Here is a 26,035-nt window from a genome sequence, read left to right on the forward strand (position 1 = left end):
TTTTTGTCAAATAGTGGATTCATGTCCCAAAAGTTGGGCTCTTTGGGTTTATCATACACTGTCTTGCTGATGTCATTTACCCGAAGTCTATTCCACTGATCCTCCTCTCTGTCTCTTAGCCAGTACCATATTGATTTAATGACTACTGCTTATAGCATAGTTTAATATCTGGTACTGCTAGGCCCCCTTCCTTCACATTTTTTTTCATTATTTCCCTTGATATTCTGGATCTCTTGTTATTCCAAATGAAATTTGTTATAGTTTTTTCTAATTCAGTAAAGAAGTTTTTTGGCAGTTTGATAGGTATGGCACTAAATAGGTAAATTAATTTGGGTAGAATGGTCATTTTTATTATGTTAGCTCGTCCTACCCATGAGCAATCTATGGCTTTCCAATTGTTTAGATTCAGTTTTATTTGTTTGGAAAGGGTTTTGTAGTTGTTTTCGTATAATTGCTGTGTTTGTTTTGGTAGATAGATTCCCAAGTATTTTATATTGTCTAGGGTGATTTTAAATGGTGTTTTCCCTTTCTACCTCTTGCTGCTCTGGATTTGTTTTTATGTCTTCTTGAGGAGTCCTATATTTTTCGGTTAGGAGTGGTTAAGCAGCTGCTTTTTACTCAGCTGCCATCTTAACCAGGAAGTCTCACACAGTTCTGGGCCTGTTTTCTTATGTGTACAATGAGAGAGCTCCACTGGATGACTTCTCAGATCCCTACCAGTTCTGCATCTGTATTTCTATGATGCTAAGCAAGAATAAAAAAATCCAGAGAAGCATAGAAAGACTTCTATTGAAATGAAACTAGGCAAATCATGTAGAACCAGAAACATATACATAATGACTATAATAACACAAAACACAAACAAAAGAAAATCACTACTAGATAGTCAAACTCGGGATAACTTCAGTGACAAAATTTTTGGAGAAGAGATGGTAAAACATATTACCCTCCTCTTGGGAGATGTTTAAGATGCTGTCAAAGACACAATTTTTGCTTAACTAAAGGTGGGTTCAGTGAAAGGTTTATTGGGAAATGATTGTGGTGTATAAAACTAAATACAGCAATAAAATATATTTTTTTAAAGTTTCATTTTTTGTTTTGTTTTGTTTTTTTAAGTATGAAAGAAGGACTCTTGGAACTACCATCTCTCAAATTATATTACAAATAATCAAAGTCTCTCTGATATAAGGGAAAAATTGAAGAGCACATCAGTGGAATAATGATAATAAGAGCTAAGATTTAGATTGTTCTTTAAAGGAATAGACTAAATCGGTAAATCTTAGAAATAGTAAGTGGAACCAAAATAATAATGATATAGATACACGATGGTAAATATAGATGAGATATAACAAAACACTGGCCAGTTTCAGTGAAGAATCAAGTGCCAGCGAGCCCATTTAGTGCACTATATTGGTTCAAGACACTAGACTATATATCATCTTCCTATTCTATCCAGTCCTCTACCAAGCCATTCTGTCATTTTGCACCTTCCTCCTACTCTCAACTTTCCACCTCTTGCTTCAGGCACAGTAACCAAATCAATAGTACCAGCATGTCTAGAAAAGATATATCAACTCCCCACTCTTTCGACCCAAACTCCCTTCCCTGACCTGTAAGTGCTGTTCTCCCTTACTGCCACACGAGGTCCTTGGGGAGAGGAGCCGTCTCTTTTCATACTGGCATACCTAGAGCACAATACAGAGCCTGGACACATCGTGCTTACACAGAACAATTTATAGAGGAAACAATTAGGGAATGATGCATGAATCATAGTTCCCTCCTTCCCAACCTCCCCAATAGCAAAAAATGCTGTAAAAAGAAACAAAAGGATTGAGCTGATGAGTGGTTCGCTTTTTAAACAATTTCTAGTACAAACCCACTAAACTCAATGAGCTGTTCAAAAGCTGTAAAAGGGCTACATGGACTCTTTGCAGAGTGGAGGTGGTGTATGTGAATTTGAGCACTGCCTTGAACAGGACATCTTAGGAGTGGTGGCCAAGTATGGTTGAATGTGTGGTTTTTTTTCCTTTCTTTTTCCCTCTTTGAACGGAGAGGAAAGAAAAGGGTACATCAATCAAACAATCAATATTCATTAAGTTCCTACCATATGCCAGGCACAACACTAAGCCCTGGAGATGCAAAAAGAGGGAAAAGTCAATCCCTGCTCTTGAGGAGTTTATAATCTAGTGAGTACAGTGATGGGCAAACTATAGCCCATGGCCCAAAATGTTTTATCTCGCTGGCTGGGAGACATAATTCCTAATCTGACAAATACAATGAGTAGGATACAATACAATGAAACTCCGAAAGAGTTGCCTTAGAAACAGACTGACAGATGAGCATTTCCTTTCCTTTGGCCACTTCTTTAAAAGGTTTGCCCATCACTGATCTAGTGGGAAATAAAGTGCCACAGAAGTAGAATCCAATGTCAGCATCCTTTTATCAATTTATCCTATTATCCTTTCTCTTTCAGTTAGGATTCACTAAATAAAAGGGTTTTTAACCTTTTTGTGGCTGTCATGGACCCAATGGGCACTTGAGTGAAGCCTATGAAGAAATAAAGTTATCAAAGCCATAAAATAAAATACATAAATTACAAAGGAAACTAGCTATTGAAATAACAATTTTGTTTAACTATCACAAGTTTCTGAGTTCCAAGTTAAAAACTCCTAGACTAAAAGATTTGGAAAAAAGCAGGTCCAGACTAGGAAACACTACCAAAAACCAACCAGAAAGGAGATATGAAAACAAATGCCAAATCTAATTTTTTCTCTTTCAAAGTGCAATCTTTTGTTGATAGTTTAAAATAGCAGTGAGCCAGGGGACAGCTGGGTAGCTCAGTGGAGTGAGAGTCAGGCCTAGAGACAGGAGGTCCTAGGTTCAAACCCAGCCTCAGCCACTTCCCAGCTGTGTGACCCTGGGCAAGTCACTTGACCCCCATTGCCCACCCTTACCAATCTTCCACCTATGAGACAATACACCGAAGTACAAGGGTTTAAAAAAAAAACTCTAAAAAAAAAAAATAGCAGTGAGCCAAAGGGGAACTATATCATAATACCCAAGATTAGTATAATTGAACATCACCTGTGAGGAAAGAGTATTTTAAACCAGGAAGCATACAATACTTAAATGCTTCACTTTTGTGCTTAATAACAGAAACTCCTATTAACATATAGTTTAATCCTACTCTCAAAAAAAAGTTGATTTTTTTTTCCACATAAGCATGTATGTTTTATCCATTTTGTGGCTACAATAGTTTATCTCTGTCTGGAGTACTAGAACATTGAAGAGATTGTAAAAGAGACAAATAACTCTTTATTTATGAATTGTATTTATGGCATGAACACATGTAACTACTGTCATAATACAATGCCTTCATTATCACAGATTAACAAGCTCACAAAACACATTTGTATAATAGAGTGTATAAATAATTATATGCATATTCTCCTTTCTATACATATATTTGTTATACATATTTTTATGTTAGCCAGCAGCACTGACAAGGTAGATCTGTATTTTTACATATGTAATTTGCTTTCAAATGTGGCCAGAATTTGGTGACAGAATTTCTAAGAAGACACAATGCAGGTCTTTTTCTTAAAACCCTTACTTTCTGTCTTAGAATTAATACTATGTATTGGTTCCAAGGCAGAAGAGTGGTAAGGGTGGGCAATGGGGGTCAAGTGACTTGCCCAGGATCACACAGCTGGGCAGTGCCTGAGGCCAGATTTGAACCCAGGACCTCCCGTCTCTAGGCCTGGCTCTCAATCCACTGAGCCACCCAGCTGCCCTGGGTCTTTTTCTTTCTAAAGGTAGTACATCAAGTCAAAGCCAAAACTAATTTTTTGACAATAAAGCTACCAAAACTCATGCCTACATTTGAGTATAAATTCAGGAAATAACCAAATGTAGTCCAATAATTTTCTCTTAGTGGCAAGAATGCAAAGACCTGAGAAAGGTCATTACCCATTTAACAAATTAAACTAAACCAAAAAAACCTGAGTCTTTTGACCTACCAACATGGCACTTTTTGTAAATGTTTTGTAGACTTCTGGAAACATGGTTGAGTGAGGCCTCTAATAAAACCCAGCATTTCCACCTCTGCCCCACACCTCAAATATAGGAGGAAAATGAAGGAACATGGAACAAGAAAAGAGACAGAGGATCCTAGCAAGGTGTAATTCCCACAGAAAACTAGAAAGTTACACAAGGACATATTATTGAGCTTCCCGGACCCTCACCATTACCCAGCCCTCCCCAGAGAAGGCTCCAGAGACAGGAGAAGTCTAAAGTTTAAACCTGATTGTCTTTTACCCATCAAGTAGGACAGAAAAACACCGTAAGTCCTCTTCCCCTCCCCCAGGTGCTCTACTTAAATCCTGATTCTCTGCTCCTCACACAGACTCCCTCAAAGTGGCCCCAGTCAGAGCCCAGGGAGGCTCTGAGTCAGCAGCAGGTAGGATAGCCAGTTGGGCTTTCTGGGGAACCATTTGAGTGTGGAACTACATAAAAGCTACCTGCTGTTATTGCCATAATGCTCCAAAAAAAATTTGGAATTTGTTGCAGTTAAGGTAGGCAGTCACTGGGAAATTTTCATGGTTAACACAGGCTATATCAGTAACCAGTACTGGCATTTTGAACCCTGATTCTCTTTCTTCTTGTCAGACTGGAGCATCTTCAGTCATACACCAAAGTTCCTAGTAGGGCCCTTCACAGAGGCTGCATTCATAATGTCAAATGGGGGAATTCTGGGAATCAAGTTTCCACAAAGGTTGGGAGGAAGCAAAAAAAGAAAAAGCAGCAAGGAGATGGGAAATTGAGTAAAGATAAACTCCTAACACAATTAAGAAGTACTAAGAGCTTAGGGAAGCCCACTCAGGATACTCCATTACTTCCTCCAGGAAAAAAAAAAAGAGAAATCCAAAAAAAAAAATTCAGCATGGCAGCAAGACATTTAGGAGTAATTAGAAAATCTTTAAAAGGATCTGAAAAAAGAGAGAGCAAGTGGAAGGTATGGCACCTTAGGAAAAAAAGCTAGGAAACCTTATCAAAGTAGTGGACACTGAAAAACAGCATGGAAGAAATGTAACTCAAAAATATTATTACAACAAAATATACTGGATGAAAGTCAAAAATTGGAAAAATATGTAAGAACTAGTCAAAAACAACTGAACTAAAAAAGAGGATGAGAAGAGGTAATATAAGAATTGATACATTCCCCCAAAAGTACAACAACACAAAAAAATCTGACCATTATACTTTAAGATTAAGTAGATAAAAGTTTCCTAGAAGTATTAGAACCAAAGTGCAAAGTATATGCAGGGAATTCACAGGTTAGAAGCAGAGTTAGCAGCATTAGAGAGAATTATTAGAGCTATTTTAACATGACTTGGTAGTGGGAAAAAAAACTCATTGTGTGTATGTTTATGTTTGTGAGAACACACTTTGAATTTGTAACTGCCAAGCTCACCAGAACTCCAAAGTAAAAAACAAACAAACAAACAAAAAAAACTATAAAGTGAAATATAGGCCATACTAAAGGACTCCAATGATGAATATGCCAGGATGTATCAACAATAAAGAAAAGGGATTAAAAAATATCACCCAGAACCCAAAGGAAAAAGACCTATACGCAATAATCAGTTATCTTACAAAGCTGAGTGTTCAGAAATGGACAACTTTCAAACATTCTTCTTGAGAAAACCAAAGCTGTTCAAGGCCTTTTAAAAGTAAACCCAGCAAAGGAAATTTAAGTTAAAAAAAAAAAAAAAGATAGACTTCAAAAGAGCAAAGGCATAAGTAATTATTTTATACAGTGAAGGGAGAAGAAAAGCCTTATGGCCCTTCAGAGTCCCAATTTCTCTTGAGGTCAAATGCAGGGTTGGGGTAGGGGGTTCTCATACTGGATTGGAGGTTGAAAAAGCAAAACTAACAATAACAATGATCCTCAAAGAAGAAGAGGCGAGGAAGAAGACAGAACGAGATTTTTCAGATATAGAGGTGGGAAAAGTAGGAATCTCATGAGCTTTCCTCTTAGCTGGGGATGGCAAACCACGGTTTCAAAAAATGATATTAAGAATGGCCTAGTATAAGGAAAAGAAGATAAGCTGGAGAGTGAAAAAATCCAAATAAAGGGAAGGGAAGGGTTTTAAATATATTCAGAAGACTCACAAAGTAGAATAAAAAAGATAAAAAGTACAGGCCTTGAGAAGCTGAGTCAGTACCACAGAGAGGGGCTGGAAGAAGCCTGGGACTGGATGGAACCAAAGAATAGAAATTACAGATACTTTGGGGACAATTTTTTTCCTCTGGAGAAGGGGGGGGAGGAATTGGGGGAGAGAAAAACAATTATATCAGATTCGATGGAGAGAAAAACAAACATAAAAATATACTTTTCTTTTTTAAAAAAAGTAATCAAATGGTATCTTAGATCAAAAATTCCACCAAGCAGAGGATTCAGGTAGTTTTCCTGAGTGTTTACAAACTATGCTGCCACCATGGAAGATGGTTCAAGCAGCTCCTGACCACAGCAGAACATTTATATGCATGTCTAGACATAAAGGCAAACAGGAAGACGGAAGGAATATCAATAACATAAAAAATAGCTAATATTTACCTAACACTTTGAGGTTTACAAATTTATTATTGTTGGATACTCACAATAACCCTGTGAGAGAGGTGGGTGCCATTCCTGTAGCCATTTTACAGCTGAGGAGGCCAGGGCAGACAGAGATCAAGTGACTTGCCCAAGGTCACACAGTGTCTGAGGTAGATCTTCCTTACTCTAAGGCCCAATGTGCTATCTGTTCCTGTATGCTCCAATTACATAATGATCAATTAATCAAGTAGTAATTCCTCAGGAACTCTCATATTCTAAACTGTTGAAGATAAATGAAAAAACGGTGATCTTTTAGTCTTCAAAGGGCCCTTCCAATTAGAACAATAATTGTTGAAACGAAATAAAGGGTATAAAACGAGCAGATTTCCTTTGCAATGCCAGAAGTAAGGGCACCTCGGAGTCTTCCTCCTTTCCTAAGGGAGAGGCTGGAGGCAGCCGCTGACGAGGCGCCGAGGGTCACGTGCTGCTGGCTCCGTCCCGCCCCTCTCCTTGCCGGGCCACTGGGTCCGCTGGGTTTTCAGTACTTTCCTCTGCACTCGAGTTGCTCTCTTCCTCATGCTTAGCTGTAGACGATTTCTGTGCCTGTGAAGAGCTTTCGCAAACTCTGTTTGCAGGGACAGCACCTTTCCGCGGAGGAAGAATGCTGAAAAATGCTTCCTGCCAGTCTCTCGTCTCCAGGTACTCCAATACAATCTCAAAAACTATAAAGTGAAAAAAAACAAAAACAAACCACAAATGTCTTAGCAAAGCCATGTAGAACATTTCCCACAATGTGTAAAAATGTTATTTCTTCTACTGTAGGCTGCGTAGGTCGTCGCTAAAAGCTCGGCTCAAGCTGCCAATGTAGCATGGAGCCTTTCCTCAGACTTGGGTCCCTCCCTTTCCTCTCTATTACTGAATTCAAGCAGTTTTCCCAAAGGTCAATCCTTTTCCCCTATTTATTAAATAAGTAGAAAGGTGGTTTCCTTTTCTTTCTTTCCCTTACCCTTTCTGCTGCCATCATTCTTCTCAATATGGTTTAACAAATTATATTGAGTATAAAGCAAAAACAGTTGGGAAGTGGCAGTTTAAACTGTTTTCAATGTAACAACAACCACAAAAAAAGAATTGGGGTTATTATGTCTACAGGATAGCCTTTTTTTCCTAAACCCTACTTCCTGTCCTAGTAAGAAAGAAGGGCAAGGGCTAGACAAATGGGGTTAAGTGGTTTGTCCAGAGTCACACGGCTAGGTCTGCAGTCAAATTTGAACCCCTGTCCTTTCCATTCCAAGCTCAGTGCTCTATCCAGGGAGCCACCCGGCTGCCTCTTAGAAGTGCTTCTATCCTGTAAACAGTCCCTCAGCTCAGCAGATGTCTTTCTGTCTTGAAAAGAGACAAGGTGGGAAACTAAAGTAACACACACCAAAGAGGCCACCACCCAGACCAGCGGGACGCTTAGACTTAACTGCTCTTTTCACATATTTTCATCAATGTTGGAATGTTTTCCGCCCATGATTTTATAACTTACCATGATTAACGGCTAATACTTTTCGACTATTCATTTTCACAAAGTCCCCCAAGGGGAGCTGTGCGTGATGAATTCCATGCTCTGATGCTTGTTTATATGTGATACCCTGCAATAAAGACACTATCATTGGTGTTGGAATATGTTAACTGAAAATCAAGGTCTGTCACACCGGGGGTGAGGTGGGGTTCCCTAAGCAAACAAATAAGGCCTTAATGCAGTCTAAAAAGAATGCTTTCTGGGAAAACTTTTTTTTTTTTAATTTTTTTATTTTATTGTGGCTGGGATAACAAACATTAAGATAGTCTTCCTTCTTTTTCAGAAAGTAACGAGCCTCCCAAGCTCTAACTAGGCCTATGTTTATAACAAGTCAGACCTTTTATTCCTTCTGTCCCCCCCATTTATTAGTTGGTACTAAAGCTTTAAATTTCCCCAAGACTTTTGGGCCATATATGTAGTCTAAAATAATGAATTCCTAGAGAAGCATTATTAACTTTCCCTAGCAGAGGATATAGAGTTAATGCATATGTGTAACACAAAATGAACCTAAATCTTTTTTTATAGCAACAAAATGTGGAATACAATGTAAGAAGAAAAAACTTATACAATTATACTGGATGTTCCCAAAAAGTCTTAGTGAGGTTTTAACCTATTAAAGTTTTAAAAGCTTTTAACAGCTACTAAAATAATAGTATAGCTATTAAAGCTTAAAATAGCAGTAAGATTTTTGGGACACCTTGTATAAAGCAAGAAAAAACAAAAAAATCATGAAAAAAATGAAATATACCAATTGCTTTGGATCAAAAAGAGTTTTTCATTTTATAATTTTGGTTTTCTTCCCCAACAAAATTTTATCAAAGCTACTAGCCAAACTCACTGATATGAATTCCAACTCTTCTCTGCTCCCTGTAAACCCATGAGGCAGGAGTCTGAAAAGTATTAAAATGGTCAAAAAAGACAAAGAGCAGATGGAAAAATTGAAGCCAAGTCCCTGAATTATCCATATACTGGACAACCAGCATATGAATTATTGAGAATTAGCTCTGTAGTGTGTGTTATAAAGCATGCTATAAATAGGTGAAATAAAGTACTTCTTAACTGAAAAAGAATAACAAATAAATATGGTCGTACAGGAAGGTTTGAGAGACTTTGAAGAAGCTCACCGTTGCAAATACTTGCTAAGAAGTTACAGAGAAATAACTGTTGCCTATAATATTGCTTGACAGATGGCTTTCTTTCTTTCTTTTTTTTTATAAAACCCTTACCTTCTGTCTTGTGCATTGGCTCCAAGGCAGAAGAGTGGTAAGGGTAGGCAATGGGGTCAAGTGACTTGCCCAGGGTCACACAGCTGGGAAGTGTCTTGAGACCAGATTTGAACCTAGGACCTCCCATCTCTAGGCCTGGCTCTCAATCCACTGAGCTACCCAGCTGCCCCCTACAGATGGCTTTCTATACACATTTTCCTCAGTCATTTAATAAATACTTTTCTTAGTTAAATGAATTTTAATATGCTGACAAAGTATTGAATGATTCCCTCTGGACAAGTAGCTTTACAAGTAGTCATTCTGATGAAATACTGAGTTAGGCCAAGACAAAGCAAAGAAAGATCACACCAGCAAAACCAAGGGCTTAAAGATGAGAAGAACACTGCCACAGTCAGTGACTCAGATCCATCTTCTCTTTTCCATGAACAGATTTGGTGGGCACTGAATCTGTGATCTCCCAGATTAGAAGAATTCTGCTGGAGAGAACAGTGCAGATGGCAACCGCTTAGCATCTTCCCTTTCTGATTGCTGCCCGGGGCCCTACAAAGGCAGGAGAGCTGCCCTTGCACCCCCTAGATGAGCCAAAGGCATACTCTTAGTAACAGTGTAATAATACCTTATGGTGATTGTGATCCACCAGCCCTCCAATCACATAGGCCTTGGATTCATCTAGCTCCTTCAGTATATTAGGCGAATCTGAGGTAAGATACACCAGGTCCTCCTTCTTCATAAGTTCACTATAGTGCTCTGGCTTGATGTGGATATCCTGGAAGACACAGTGTTGGAGAAGTTATGTAAAGACTTTTTGCAGGAAGCCATGTTGGCCAAGCATGAGTGCCAGTTACTTGGTGGGAACACAGAATGCAGTGAGGGCATTTTGAGCTGGCATGAGACCAAAGTCAGCTGAGATTGGACTGTAAAAGCAGGAGAAATCAATACATCACTCTCTCTATCTAGAGATAGAGATAGAGGAGAAGGGTCATCTCAGAATTGTCTCATAGCCAGGATTAAGTGATTAAGTGGTTAACAATAACTTAAGTACCCCTACTTAGCACATCACTAGATTGTGAAGACAGGATTAACTCTCTTTTGTCTACTTTTGAATTGAATCAATAAAAGTTTGAACACCCTACTTAGCACTAAGTGGAGAAACTCTCCACCCTTTCAACTCAATCAACCAGGAAATGAGAATTCACACCTCAGTCAGCTAGGAATCTGTGAACCCTTTTGATGAGCATTCACCTCTCCAGGTGAGAAGTGGTTCCCACAAATACTGCCCTCTGGGCAGTGCCGGGCAATTTGGAAGCTATGATTGGCCCTTGTGAAGATAGGAAGGGACAAGAAGCCTCTATAAAAGGCCCTAAATTTCTGGGGCTAGGGGAGTGAATTTCAAGAAGGAAATCGGCTTGAAGAAGGAGTTGGACTTAAGAAGGAAGTCAGCTTCAAGAAGACGGTTGGCTCAAGGAGTTACCTTCAGCTTGAGTCATTGTCTTGACCTGCCTCTTGGAGGGAACTTGGGTGAGTAGGTAGCTGGCTTTCCCTTCCTGTCTTCTGGAGAGGGTTTAATCCTGGTTGAAGGTCACATGTCCTGGCTGAGTCGAGCACCAGAGCAATATTTAGTTAGATAGGCTAATGTCTTCTCTACCCTTTTGTATTTCTCTGCTTTCACTCTTTCCACCTCTTTTGTAAATAAAAGCTACTAAAAGTCATTTTGACTTTGAGCAATAATAACTTTGAATTGGTGACCACCATTATTATTTATAATCTTCATATATTTTAGTCAACCATTAAAATTTAATTCTTAAGCTGCCTTGGAACCAAAAATAGTATTGATTCTAAGATGGAAGGTAAGGGTTTTTATTTTTAAAACAAACAAATTTTTAAAAATTCTAATAAAATGTAGATCATATTGAATCCAAGTCTCAATCTCCTACATTACCACACTAGTCTTCTAACTTGTCTTCCTTTACCTAGCTATCTCTCTCCCTCTAAACCATCCTGTGCCCTGATGGATCTGATTCTTTCATCACTTCACTCTCCTGTCCAAAAACTTCCAATGGCTCCTCATTATCTGCAGGGTAGACTTTAGCATTTGTAGCTGAAATGGGTCTTGCCACAATCATCTTCCATCACTTCCCTATATGAGCCCCAAAGATTTTACAAATCTCTCCAAAAATGAAGCTATACTAGTGGGCAGAAAAGTTTCAGCATGTTAAAAATAGATCCAAAATGCTAGGAGGTAAAAGGAGCTCTACAAACTGTGTGAGATGAGTTTGTGACAGATAAAATAAGGAATGATACTGCTTCCTGCTTTGAGACTCAAAGGATGTGTGCTTTTATCAGTGTGAACACTCCCTCTATCAGATACCAAGCACACCATAACATACAAGACCATCTTCAGGGCTTGCTGCAGATAGCTCAGTGAGGGCTCAGTGAGGAGCTTCTCCAAAAACGGCAAGACAAAGCTAGTCCTTGTAAAACTGATCCTACAGAGTCCATTCATGAGGTCTCCACTTGAAGCCTTTCAGGCTGTGTATAGCTTGCTAGAGCTCATATGCTACCAGTATAGCCTTCATGAATCCAACAACATGCCTAAATGGGGCAATGAAGGATGACTTTAGTAGATACTAGTAATAAATGTTTAGAATTCATCACTTCCAGAAATGTGCTAAGGGAAAAACTGAATGGATCCAAAAAGATTTAGATTAATTTATTCAAGCTAAAAGCCATAAATGGCTAAAATGAAGGAAAAGACTTTAAGACTAACACACCAGGCAGGATTACCAGGACCTCTTAGTCCATTTGTAGTATCAGAATCCTGTATTGGAATGAATTAGCCTTCTCTGATCACTCTGGCTCTCTTACCTCAGAATTAATAATGTATGATCTTTTACTCATATCATAGAACTGGAAAGAGACTTAAAGACTGTTTAAAAATTTAACCTCAATTCTATACATATCCTCAATTAGGAATATGGGATTAACTCTCCGCCTGACCATTTTTAAACCTAATCACCAAAAGTGTACACACCCCACTTATCCTAAGTGAGGGAGGTCTGTAACCCACATGTGTGAAAGTGAGTGACGAATCAGAATCAACTGACTGCCACCTGGGCAGTCCTAAGCAAAGTTTAAGCTGTAATTGGTATATGTAAAGTGGGAGGAAGGCACAGGAAGTGACACAAAAGAAGCACCTTTAAAAAGGAGTTACAACTTCCTGTGAGCCTTCTTTGGAGTTTGGAGCTCAAGTTGGAGGCCTTTCGCCTTGAACTGGACCCTGGAGGAGCTCTGGCTGAGGATTTTGGTCTGCTTTCTATTTCTCCTTAGAACTACCATGTGAGTGAGTGAAAAAGACTGACTCCTTGCCTGGATGTTCTGAAGGGACTAGCCTCAGGAGAGTCCTACCTTCTCAAAAGAGGCTTTGTGACTGAGGCCCTTCCCACTAAGGACTAATTAGCCCTGTCTGGGTTGATCCAGGGGCCGGAGCAAAATATTTAGCGTGTTAGGTTAGATATCTTGCCCTATCCTCTCTCTGATTTTCTTACATTCACTCTCTCCTTTTGTAAATAAATTACCATAAAAATCATTTGGAATTGAATAATCAATTCCTGGCAACCCTACTCTTATATAATTTAGTCCAACCTTTTATTTTTACCCCTTACATTTTGGCAGGCCACATAGGTTGTTAGGAGTACCCTCAATTTCCTGGAGGTACTAGCCCCTGGAGGGGCCCCTTGTCTGGAGGAGGCCTTTTGGCTAAAACCCTTGTTAACTGACCCTTAGGCCCTCCGGCTAGGGCTACTGGAGCCCTGCTGGAGTAAAGCCATGGCTTGAACAATAGGCTACCTCATTAAGCTAGATTTCTTACTCTGCCCTCTGCCTCAAATTTTCTTGACTCTTCTTTTACTCTGTAAATCTCAAGTCAGCCTCTTCTACATTTCACAGCTGTGAAAGGTAAGTTCAATTTTTTTTTTTTTTTGCTCTTTTCTCCTTAAAATAACTAGAACACAGCTGTTTCTAATCTTAGCAACAAGGCCCTGAGGCCCTACCTGGGGAAGCTGTTCCCAAACCTCCCCACACACACACAAAAAGAAAAAAACAAAAAAACAATTAGCCAACTTTCGGGTTTCCATCTAGTGGAGATTCTATCTTTTAGCTACCTTGCCAACAGCAAATAGGGTGCTTTGTTTCTTAACTAGCTGTGAGGGCCACACTTAGGGAAAAGCTTTCACTCCCTCTCAGAGGGGAAGCAGCCTTGCTCTGTGCCCAAACATAATTCCATCTTCCAGCCAAAAAAAAAATATCTGGAAAAACTGGAGAAAGTTATTCAGCTCAGCTGTTTGATCACTCTGGCTCTCTTCCTCAAAATTAATAAGGTATGATCTTTTACTCATATCATAGAACTGGAAAGGGACTTAAGAGATCATTAAATTTAACCTTAATTCTATACCTATCCTCCATACACTATTATGACTCTGTATTTGTCCTGTAGATAGCATGGTTTTCTCCCTCAATCCTTGAGAAATTGCCAATAATAATAACAATAATAATAATAAGTTCTTTAATTCCATAAGAGTATTTCCCCAGTTTTGTACTATAATTACAGATGAGGAAAATGGGGTCCAGATAGGTTTTATCTTTGACCCCTCTCTATCCACAAACATGTACATATACACATATATACATATACACACACATATATATACACATATATGTACATATATAATTAACTACTAAAATCTGCCACTTTTCCCTATGTAACATTCCATAATTCTGCCTTTCTCTCTTATTTCTGACAACCTTAGTCTTAGTCCAACTGTTATCGCCTCTTGTCTAGATGTGACCTCTTCCTCACAAAACTTGGTAACCCCCCCCAAAAGGATATTGTTGAAAAGAATGTCCAGGTATAAAATAGTTGATTTCAACACAATGTTTTACAAAATTGCCCTGGTAATTCTTGGGAAGAAGGAGGAGGAATGCAGGCTAAGAGAAAGCACAATGGATTTAGACAGTCTAGGAGCAAATCCAAAGAGTAGTCACTAATATACAATGTCAACAAATTTGCAGAGGTCTCTAATAGGAATTCCCATTTTCTGCTGGCCCCAAGAGACAAAACTAGGTACTATGCATAGAAATTACAAAGTCAGATTTTGAATTTTTAAAGAGAGCTGCCTAAAATTGCAATGATCTGCCTTAGGAGACAGTGGGCTGCTCCTCACTAGAAATCTTCAAGTAAAGGCTAGAAGATCACTCAAAGCTTCTTGAGTCTTCTTCCAAATCTGGCCTAGATTAGAAAATTCCAATTTCTAGCCTCCCAAACCACTCCCTCTGGCTACTCAAGACAGCTCCTCCCAATGGCTCTCATAACTAACACATAAACTAGTCAACATGAATCTTGAACTCCCATGATTTTCCTTCTTTTTTAGCCATTAAATTCACTTGTCTCACCAACCAATGTAAGTATCACAGAAGTCCCAAACTTGGGCTCTTTGGAACTGAGTCATAGGCTGAAACATTCTAAGATTGAGTCTCCAGAACTCCCTTGAATATGGGCCAAGACAGATGTAGGTTACACAAAATTCTCCTTTAGCTGGTTACTTTCTATATTTACTATTAGTCAGCACATTTCTTTGTTCCTTTGTGAAATGATGAGGCGCATTAGTTTTACATGGCTTCTATTTAAATTTCTAAGAAGAACAGACCACATTTATTAAATCTGCTTTGTATGTTGCCCAGAATGAAACTTTGTGTACATAAGGGCATAATTAATGTTTTTAAAAGATGAAGAGGAAAGCAAACAAGAACTGAAACCTGGAAACCAGGGACAGAATCAGTGGATTATTTAATGATTCATTTGACACACATGGTAGAATTTTGTTGAAAAGATTACTGGATGCAGAGAGCCATAAATCAGATTATCAGAGATGATAAACAGATCTCGAGAACTGGATTGGGAACCAGAAGATTTGGGATAAAATTCTGGCTTTGCTACTTTTTTTTTTGCAATCTTTGACAAGTCACTTCAGCTCTTGTCATTCAGACTTGAAATATATTTTTCCTCAAAATTAAAATTTTAAAAATATTTTTAGATTAGAGTTAGTGTGTCTTTTGCATGAAAATAATATAGCACTGATATCAATTACCAATAAATTCAAAACATCCTTTTAAAGTAGAATAAATTATAATTAAAAAAACAGAAATATTAAGTATGTGACTTCGAGTTACACAGCAAGTCAGTGGCAGAGGTACATTAAAAACAAGCTCTTCTAGCTTCCAATGAAGGACTCCATCCAAAAGATAAGAGATGATTTCACCTAGTGACACCCTACTTTTATACCTACTCTTTCTCTATTTTGTTTTGATCTCTCCTCCTCCATCTATACCAATAGAATATAATACCCTTGACTAACATGGTCCTTGACAAAACTTATTTCATCTCTGTCTTTGCATCTGCAATACCCAGAAGTACTTAACAAATATTTGGTGATTGGAATTCTATGGTCTGTCTTACTTTGTTCTGAAGAGGCAAGATAGTGAAGTAGAAAAAATACTGGATTTGAAATCAAAAGACCTGAATCAAATTCTTTTTCCTGTCACTAAAAACCTGTGTGACTTTGGGCAAATCATTTATCCTCTGAGTCTCAATTTTTTCATCCACAAATAAGTGTGTCAAACTACATCTAACTTCTCTCCCAGCTCTAAATCTTTGATTCTACGATCCTTTACTATGTAGGTTGTTGCCAAAAACATTGTTCATCCCTATATGTCCCTAAGGCTAAATTCCAAAATTATGGGTAAAACAATTTAGGCAGGGGGCAGCTGGGTAGCTCAGTGGAGTGAGAGTCAGGCCTAGAGATGGGAGGTCCTAGGTTCAAACCCGGCCTCAGCCACTTCCCAGCTGTGTGACCCTGGGCAAGTCACTTGACCCCCATTGCCCACCCTTACCAATCTTCCACCTATGAGACAATACACTGAAGTACAAGGGTTTAAAAAAAAAACAATTTAGGCAATAAAAATGTAGAAATTTAAGCACACTCACACATGAACCAAGACAATTAACTTGATTGAATTACCTTCCAGTTGACCCATCCTTTGTCATTTTCATCCATGATCTTTTTCAGCTGACCTCCATGGCTGGTCAAATAATACTAGACAGATATTGTGGAATGAGAGGCAAAAGATTGGAGGGAAAAAAGAAAGTAGAAAAAGAACAAAGTGAATATTCAGGTTCTATATTATAGTTCTCTAACAAATACTTATTTCTCCATTACCAACACAAAGGAAAAATTCCTTTTGGTCTAAAGGAGGGTAGGGAATCTGAATTGTTTCCTTATCTTCAATATTTTTAATGATCCTGATAAATTGCTACTACTACCCATGTGTACTCCAATATGAGGAATTTGTAGGAACTGAGTGAACCACACTGTATACTGTATGCCTTTCTACTCCCATTCAACTTTCTCCAGAGAGCTATCATATCTGACTTTTCTAGGATTCTATTCATCTCTTTAACTTCTTTTTTATTTATCTTGCAATTAGATTTATCTAGCTCTGAAAGGGGAAGTTGAGGTCCCCCACTAGTATAATTTCACTGTCTCTTTCCTCTTAGAACTTTTTCTTCAAGAATTTGGACACTATGCCAATGGCAAATATATGTTTAGTACTGATATTACTTCATAGTACAGCATGTCTTCTTGCAAGATGTAATTTCTCTACTTATCCCTTTTAATTATGTTTATTTTTGCTTTTGCTTTGCCTGAGATTATAGTTGCAAACCTTGCCTTTTTTCACTTCAGTTGAAGCATACTACATTTTGCTCCAACTCCTTATTTTACCTCTGTGTGTTTCTGTTTTAAGAAACATACTGCTGGATTCTGGTTTCAAAGCCATTCTGCTATCCACTTGTTTTATTGATGAATTTGTTCTCTTCAGTTATGACTATTAATTGTGCATTTCCCCTCATTGTTTTCTTCTGTTTTTCCTGTTCTCCTTTCACCCTGTCCCTCCTCAAAAGCCTGTTTTGCTTCTGACCATTGCCTCTCTTAATCTGACCTCCTTTTTATCACTTTCCCCTCCTTTCTTTTATCCTCTTTTCCTACCACTTCCCTGTTGGGTAAGATAGATTTCAATATCCAACTGAAATGTTTGTCTTTGTGTCTCTCTTTATTTGTGTGTGTATTTTTCCTTCCCTCTCTAAACCAATAAGAATGAGAATGATATTCAAGCATTGCTGCCCCTTCGACTGTAAAAGCTGTTTCTTGCACACCTTTTTTTGTTAGATAATTTTCCCCCATTCTTCCTCACCCTTCCCTTCTCCCAGTACATTCCTCTTTCCCACCCATTCACTTTTTTTTTTCAGACCATCCCAACATAATCAATTTACTCTTGTTCCCTCTATGTACAGTCCTCCTAACTGCCCCAATAATATCACAGTTGAGTTATATGTATTGTCTTCCCACATAGGAATATAAACAGTTTAACTTTACTGCATCCTTCATGATTTCTTTCCCTTTTTTTTTAACTTCACTTGAGCCTTGAATTTGAAAGTCAGATTTTCTTTTCAGCTCTTGTTTTTTCAATAAGAATGCTTTAAAAGCCTCTGTTTCATTAAATATCCATGTATTATATTCAGTTTTTCTGGCTGTGTTATTCTTTATTATCATCCTCGCTCTTTTCCCATCTGGAATATCATAATCCAAGCTCTAAGATACTGACTGTAGTTCCACAATATCTAAATGGTTTCTTTCTGACTCCTGTAAATAGTCTTTCTTTGAGCTGGGAGCTCTGGAATTTGTTTACAATATGCCTAGAAGTTTTTTGTTTGGAATCTCTTTCCAGTGGTGAATAGTAAATTCTTTCTATTTTTATTTAATCCTCTGAATCTAAGATATCGAAGCAGTTTTTCTTGATAATTTCTGGAAATATTAGGCTCTTTCTTTTATTATGGCTCTCCTTCCTGGGTCTATTTTCTGGGTTAGTTGCTTTTCCAATGAGATATTCCATATTTCCTTCTTCTTTTATTCTTTTATTGTTTCTTGAGGTCTTATGGAGTCATTAGCTTCCATTTGCCCACTTCTAATTTTTACAAAATAATATGCTTCACTGATCTTGCATACCTCTTTTTCCATTTGGCCAATACTGTTTTTTAAGGTGCTATTTTCTTCTACATTTTCATAACCTCTTTTTCCAATCTGTTACTTGTCTTCTCAAAAATTTTGCATCACTCTTTTCTCAATTTTTCCTCTACCACTCTTGATATTTAAAATCATTTTTTAGCTTTTCCAGGAGTTTTTATTGGACTTATGTCAAATTCATGTTTTCCTTGAGGGTTTTCTTGTACCTGTTTTGACATTGTTTTGTTCCTCTGAATTCATGTCTTGATCTTCCCTATGCCATAGTAGCTTTTTATGGTTAGGTTCTTTTTGTTGTTATTTGCTTAGTTTTTCTGCCTATTTCTTGACTTTGAACTTTATGTAAAAGTTTGGCTCTATTCCAGGGGTAGGAGTGGGAAATTACTATCCCAAGGTTTAGGCTCTTTTTCCCTACTGTTTTCAGAGCTAGTTTGGGGAGCCTGCAGGTTTTTGGTGCTTCCAAGGTGTTGTGATCCAAGGAGAGGATCTGCTCCCTGGCAACCTATAGGCTCCTTAAGGCTACTACTCCCTTCTGACCGTACTGTTCCTCAGGAGCCTTGCTCCTTTTGGACCCAAAGTAATACTAGACCTCAAGGACCCCATTCCTTTGGGATAGCAATACATGAAAATGTGACCTGGAAGTGGGTACAGGTATCAATAAGTGTCCTGTGCCCAGGTCCTTTGTAGTCTCTTTCTGATAAATTGTCTGGATCCCTTACTGTGTTGTTAGTTTGAGCGCTCTCAAAGCTATTGGTATTGCAACCTCAAAAGTCCACCATTGATATTGCTTTCACATGGGCACTGAGCAAGCCCCAAACCCACTATTTCTGACTTCTCCTTCCAACCTCCTATCTTGTCTTAGGCAAGAAAAATGTTTTGCCTCAATCTTTTGTTGGGTTCAACCACTCCAGAATTCAATTTATGTAGCTCTCTTTCAACTATATCACATTTCCTTCCATCTAAATCACAGTCACTGTTTCTTAAATCAAATGAGTCAATAATATTCAAAGTTCAAAGACAAAGAAAAAAAGACCCTAAGCCTAAATTAGAGAATTGGTTTTAAAAGCTCAGTCTTAAGCAGGAACTGAAGGAAAAAAACTGACCCAACAATACTGGATCTACCAACCCTCAGTAAATAGGAACCAAATGAGAACAAAACAGTCAAAAAGAACAACTCAAATCAGTAGGGGCTACGAATATCTTTAGCAGAAAGGAGTTGAATGTTGGAAAGCAAGTCCATAAATCCAAAAGAAATGCACTATAAGACACAAAAGATAATGAAAAACAGAACAAAGTGTATCAGATTATGAGAGAGACTGAAAGATATTTTAAATTTTCTCTTCCTTAGAACTAATGTGAAAATCAAAACAGATTAGATTTGGAAATACTTATAGCTGTGCTCTTTGGGATGGCAAAAAACTGAAAAATGAGGGGGTGTCCATTGATTGAGGAATAGCTGAACAAATTATGGTATCTGGTGATGGAATATTATTGTGCTGAAAGGAATAATGATCTGGAGGAATTCTATATGAACTGGAAAGACCTCCAGGAATTGATACAGAGTGAAAGGAGCAGAACCAGGAGAACATTGTACACAGAGACTGATAACACCATGGCACAACTGAATGTAATGGACTTCTCTACTAGCAGCAATGCAATGATCCAGGACAATTCTGAGGGACTTAGGAGAAAGAACTGTGGGAGCAGAAATGCAGAAGAAAAACATATGATCGATCACATGGTTTGATGGGGACATGATTAGGGACTTTAAATGATCTATTGCAAATAATAATATGGAAATAGGTTTTGAACAATGATACATGTAAAACTCAGTGGAATTGCTCGTTGGCTTCGGGGGGAACGGGGAAGAAAACAAATCATTTAACCATAAAATATTCTAAATTAATTAATCACAGGCTACTTTAAATTCCTGGAATTTACCTGCACAGGATGTGATGCGCGACGGTTTTCTGCATAACATCTCTGAATCTGTTTATGAAGCTTCTTAATATCCTACAAACAAAATGTTTCATTTCAAATTCAGTTGTCCATTATGGTCACTTCTAATTTTAGGGCATTAGGAAAGTCTACCATCAAAACAAAAGTTGGAACAATGTGCATATTCATCCAAATGATGATCATACAAATGCCCTACAATATTAACTAAGAAAGCATGAGACTAATTATACTGCTCTGCAAAAAATCTTTTTACTTTATGATTTATCTATGTTTAAGACAAAATGAACCATTGATTTCTCCCAAAATTTTCTGCTTTTCCTTTAAATATCACTGTGGAAGAGAGTTTCTTTACATGCATATTTCTAATATTCCCTCAAACATCCTAACTGCCCAGATCCTCAATTTGCCCATTTCTGTAAACCAGCTTCTGCATCCTACTACAGCTATACAGAGATGTTTGTACTCTTGATCTTGCTCTCGTTTACAAAATGCTCCAACTTCCATGTTTATGAACTCTGAAATTGCCTTAGTTATCTTAATTATCATTATCTGTTATGATTCCACCTCTCCAACTGCCTTGCAACTCTAAATCCAGTTCTCTGTCCACACTCTAATTTCCATATCCAGGACTGTTGCACTAGCTATACTCTCATCCCTTCCCCATCCAGATCCCCTGGTAGGTCCATAGAGGAACACAATCCTCTTCTCTTGAATCTCTTATTGCTTTTGCAAATCTTGCCCTGCTAAACCCATGCCAAGAATAACTTCCTCTGCCTTGACTCATACTCACACGTTGCTAGGGAAAACCACAAAACTGTACTAACTAGATCCATAAATTTGTTACCTAATCTCAATTTCTGCAATTTTTATACCTGTGTGCAATTAACATAAAAATATAACTCATACATTAAGGTAGGACACAGAGTGACAGTGCAGTTTCTGATTTCCAGAATGGGCTGATAGAAGCCCTCTGAACAGCCTCTGACCCGACTGCTTGATGTGATTATGTGCCTGGATGTCAGAACACATGACCCACACTGTCCAACACAGTCAAGACAAGTGGGAACTTGGTGTTTTTTTTGCCTCTGGTTCTTTCCTGAACTCAAGCCCACTCAATGGCTAGCTTTAGTTTCTCTGGCCCCACTGTGTGGTTAGCTGGGGCTCTGTGTTACCCCAGAGGTAAATGGGCCAGTACCAGTTGGGAATCTAGGACTTGATGAAGTAGCAGCACACCTGGGAAATGATGGTAGTTAGATCTGGGCTTTCTCTCTCTCTCTTCTGGTCTGTGGAGTACCTGTTAGCGCAGGCTTCAGTGTAAAGATGGCTAAGTCTGAGAACCATACCACCCACAACCAATCATGAAAAAGTGGCATCAAGAAATCTAGGTCACAGAAATACGAGTTTCTGAAAGGAGTTGAACCTAAGTTTCTGAGAAACATCAAGAAACACAACAAGAAGAGGCTAAAGAAGATGCAGGTCAACAACACCAAAGCCATCAAGGCTCTGAGCACCAAGACCTCCAAGGCCAAGGTCCTCAGACCCAAGATCTCCAAGGCCAATGCCCAGTGTGTGTTGGCTATAAGATGGCCACCAAGTGTCCAGGCCCGAGGGTTGGCATCAAACATCCAGGTTCCAAGATCACAAAGCCTGACTCCAAGGTTGCCAGAACCACAGACTCCAAGGCCATCAAGCCCACTGCCCCCAAGGTTGCCACGTCTGACCCTAAAGCCACCAAATCTGGATCCAAGGCCACTTAAATCTGATACTAAAGTCACTAAGGCTACCAAGTCTGACACCAAGGTCACCAAATCCAATCCCAAAGCAGCCAAGGCCACCAAGTCTGATTCTAAGGTTACAAAACTCAGTGGTGCCAAGGCTGCTAAGCCTGCTAAGTTCACCAACTCTAAGGGCACCAAACCAAAAGATGCCGGGACTAAAGCTTCTAGTCCCAAGGCTTTAAAATAGATGCATCAGGACAGAAGGACATGTTTAAACCCTAAACCACCACTTTTTCTCAGCCAGGGCATACTCACTATTTTGTACAAATAAAGAAAATGGTGAGTCATCAAAAAAAAAGGAAAGATCTGGCATCTTTCTCTTTCTCTTTACTAATAATTATAAATTTAGTATAAAGTCTCCCAAGATTAATTTTTAACTATAACACACCTCACTAATTAACTCATCAACCTACTCACCACAGCAACTTTTCCAAACCTATTTATGCCTCCTCAAATCTCCCAGCTTCCCCTCCTCTCATCCATACCTGATAAACTAATCTCATATTTCACTGAAAAATTTGAGGACGCTCTCTGAGAACTTCTTTCCTCCTCCTCACCTCTTATCACAGACATCTGCCACTATCTCCACCTTCACCCTTGCTCACATAAGGAGATCGCCTTTTTCCTTGCCAAGGTAAATCCCTCTACGTGCACCCTTCATCCCATCAACCCCACTCCACCCTGCCATGTTCTCTAGCAGACTGTCTCCTTTATTATCCCCACTCTCACTTATCATCAATCTGTCAACTGGCTGTTTTCCTACTGCCTATAAGCATGACTATGTCTCTCTTACCCCCAAAAAACTCACTATGCATCCTCCCCTAACTAGCATCTCATATCTCTCATCCCTTTTGTGGCTACATTCCTTGAGAAAGCCATCTACAATGGGTGCCTTGATTTCCTTTCTTCTCACTTTCTTCTTTTTTTCAACAACCCTTACCCTCTGTCTTAGAATCAATGTTATGTATTAGTTCCAAGGCAGAAGAATGTTAAGGGCTAGGCAATGGAGGTAGCTCAGGGTTATGTGACTTGCCCAGGGTCACACAGCTAAGAAGCATCCGAGGGCAGATTTGAATCTGAGAACTTCCATCTTAGGGCCTGGCTCTCTATCCACTGAGCCACCCAGTTGCCCCCTCTCTCACTCTCATCTTAAATCTCTACAGCCTGACATCTGACCTGCTCTTTCCACAGAAACTGCTCTCTTTAACAGTTGCCAAATCCAATAATCTTTTCTGTCTTTTTCTTTCTTGACTCCTCTGTAGGTTCTGCCACTGTCAATCACCCTTTTTCCTTGATACTCTCTTCTCTTTAGGTTTGCAGGACGTGACTTTCTCCTGCTTCTCTTTCTATCTCCAGATCATACCTGCTAACCATGGATGGCCCCCAGGGCTCATCCTGGGCCCTCTTCTCTTTTCCCTTCTATACTATGCATGACTTATCACTGGTAATCTTATCAGCTCCTATAGATTCAAATATCACCTTTATAATTCTCAATGATTCTCATACCTATTTATGCAATCCTAATGTCTTCACTGACTTTCAGTCTCACATCTCCAAATGACTTCCAGATATCTCAAAGTTCCATAATCATCTCCTACTCAACATGCCCCCAAAAGATTTTATTCTTTCCTCCCAAACTCTCCCCTCCTGCTTACTTTTCTTATAACTGTAAAGGGCAACAACATCCTTCCAATCCCTCAAGGCTCAAAACCTAGGAGCCTTGGAATTCTTCACTATCTCTCATCATCCCCCATTCAAGCTACTGCCAATGCCAGCAAATTTCACCTTTGCAATATCTCTCCGCTATGTCCCCTTCTCTCCTCTGACACTGCTATCACTCTAGTTCAGACCTTCATCACCTCATATCTTGATTACTGCCAAAGCCTGCTGGTGGGTCTGTCTGCCTTGAGTCTCACCTCACTCTAATCCATTCTCTGGGCAGCCACTGAAGTGATTTTCCTAAAGCACAGGTCTGCCCATGTCACCCCCACTCAATAAACACTAGTGGCTTCCTATTACCTCCAGGACAAAATATAAAATTCTGTTTGGTATTCAAAGGTCTTTATACTTTGGTCTCTTTTTTACAATTCAGTATTCTTATAACTTACATTCCCCTATGAAGTGTTCAATCCAATGACACTGGCCTCCTGACTATTCTTTAAACAAGATATTCTATCTCTTGTCTCTTGACATTTTTTCTGGCTGTCCCTCATGCCTGGAATACTTTCACCCCTTTTCTCTACCTACTCACTTCCTCCAAAGTCCCAATTAAAATTTCACCTTCTATTGAAAGTCTTTCCCAATCTCTCAATTCTACTGTCATCTCTCCAGCAATTACTTCCAATTTATCCAGTTTTCAACCTGTTTTTACATAGGCTTGTTTGTAAGTCCTCTCCATTAGATTGTGAACTCCTTGAGAGCAGAGACTATCTTTTACCTTTTAAGTATCCCCAGCACTCAACATGATGCCTGAAATGCAACAGGCATTAACAAATGTTTACTAACTTTGTTCAGTAATAAAACTATTATTTCTATTAATATGGTTCAAATAATTAGACTTCTTAAGCTATCTTTTCAAGATACAATGAGAAAGGAAACTCATATTTTTCTAGATTAGGATCATTTACATGAAAAAAAATAATTTTTTTAACCCTTACCTTCCATCTTAGAATCACTACTATGTATTGGTTCCAAGACAGAAGAGTGGTAAGGGCTAGGCAATGGGGGTTAAGTGACTTGCCCAGGGACACAGAGTTAGAAAGTATCTGAGGCCAGATTTGAACCCAGGACCTCCTGACTCTCAATCAACTGAGCTACCCAGCTGCCCCCCAGGAAAAATTTCTATGAAAGATAACGTTTATAAGTTGTTATACAACAGCTTTTGTACTTGTTTTATCCATACTGAAAAGGAACTCAATTTATTATACAATTTATTTTGACTTAATAAAAGTTATATGAAAGATACATTCAATAGAGATCTTAAGAGTCAGGAAAGTCTAGAGTCAATTCTAGTTCTGACATACAGTACCAACTATGGAACCATGGACAAGTCGCTTAACCTCTATCTTCCCAGGCAACTTTCAAAAAGTGTAAATTCAGACAAGCTACTGCTATGCATCTGTGGAGAGTTTCCATGATAGGAGTTTCCTCCCTATCATGGTCTGGCCCCATCCCTTTAAAAAGGAAGCATTATTTCAAAGGATTGTGAAAGTAAAATATTAAGGAAAGAATGATTCAGTATAATTCACCACGCAAGGTCCCATTCTCAAAGTAACTCAATGGCTAAGGCTTGTCTATGACAGTAAGATCTATCTATAACAAATCTGATGTTTGGTTAGGATACCTTTGAGACCATTAAGTTGTCAAAACTACAGTCAACAATAAGGCGGAGTGGACTGGGAACAACATCACTTCGAAAACGTTTCCTGTCATGGCCATCTGAGTTTGACTCCAGGTGCAACTGTCGTTCTAATTTTCTTCTCTGGCGTTTTTCCTTCCGTTTTTGCCTAAAATTGTTCATTAAAAACAATGTCTCATGTTATATATTAAAAAGACAAGGAAAAAAGAAAAGTAAGCTACCATTTGGGAGACTCCTATTAAGAGCTTTTGCTGATAATCAGGATATGAATTGATGAAAGAAATTTAAATATTTCCACCCAAATATCATCTATGTCCAAAAAGTTCATTCATTCTAACAATACTGGCCCAGCAGCTATTCCGCATTAAATGTTCTTCTCATCCCTTACAGATGCCTCAGGCTAAGCTTCTATGATTGG

At 38.7% G+C, this 26,035-nt stretch overlaps 1 protein-coding gene and 1 pseudogene across 5 annotated transcripts in view; one reads left to right on the forward strand and one right to left on the reverse strand.

Annotated features, from left to right (window-relative positions):
- Positions 1-4,552: 4,552 nt before the first annotated feature.
- The window catches only part of TRMT10A (tRNA methyltransferase 10A), a 28,676-nt gene continuing 7,193 nt past the window's right edge, over positions 4,553-26,035 (reverse strand). Inside the window, exons 3-9 of one of the 5 annotated variants that reach the window (XM_044680265.1) lie at positions 25,603-25,765; positions 20,464-20,535; positions 16,465-16,539; positions 10,008-10,157; positions 9,004-9,055; positions 8,130-8,249; positions 4,553-7,323 (exon numbers count right to left, since the gene is read on the reverse strand). In XM_044680265.1, coding sequence (XP_044536200.1) covers positions 7,079-7,323; positions 8,130-8,249; positions 9,004-9,055; positions 10,008-10,157; positions 16,465-16,539; positions 20,464-20,535; positions 25,603-25,765 — 877 coding nt within the window. In that variant the 3' untranslated portion in view covers positions 4,553-7,078. Of the gene's footprint in view, positions 7,324-8,129; positions 8,250-9,003; positions 9,056-9,496; positions 9,868-10,007; positions 10,158-16,464; positions 16,540-20,463; positions 20,536-25,602; positions 25,766-26,035 lie in introns of those variants that run through there. The other 4 variants (XR_006506496.1, XM_044680266.1, XM_044680264.1 and 1 more) reach the window with 4 other exon arrangements.
- Positions 21,802-22,446, forward strand: LOC123251091 (annotated as a pseudogene).

The sequence above is a fragment of the Gracilinanus agilis genome, chromosome 6, assembly GCF_016433145.1.
Source record: "Gracilinanus agilis isolate LMUSP501 chromosome 6, AgileGrace, whole genome shotgun sequence".
In the NCBI taxonomy this organism is placed as follows: Eukaryota; Metazoa; Chordata; class Mammalia; order Didelphimorphia; family Didelphidae; genus Gracilinanus; species Gracilinanus agilis.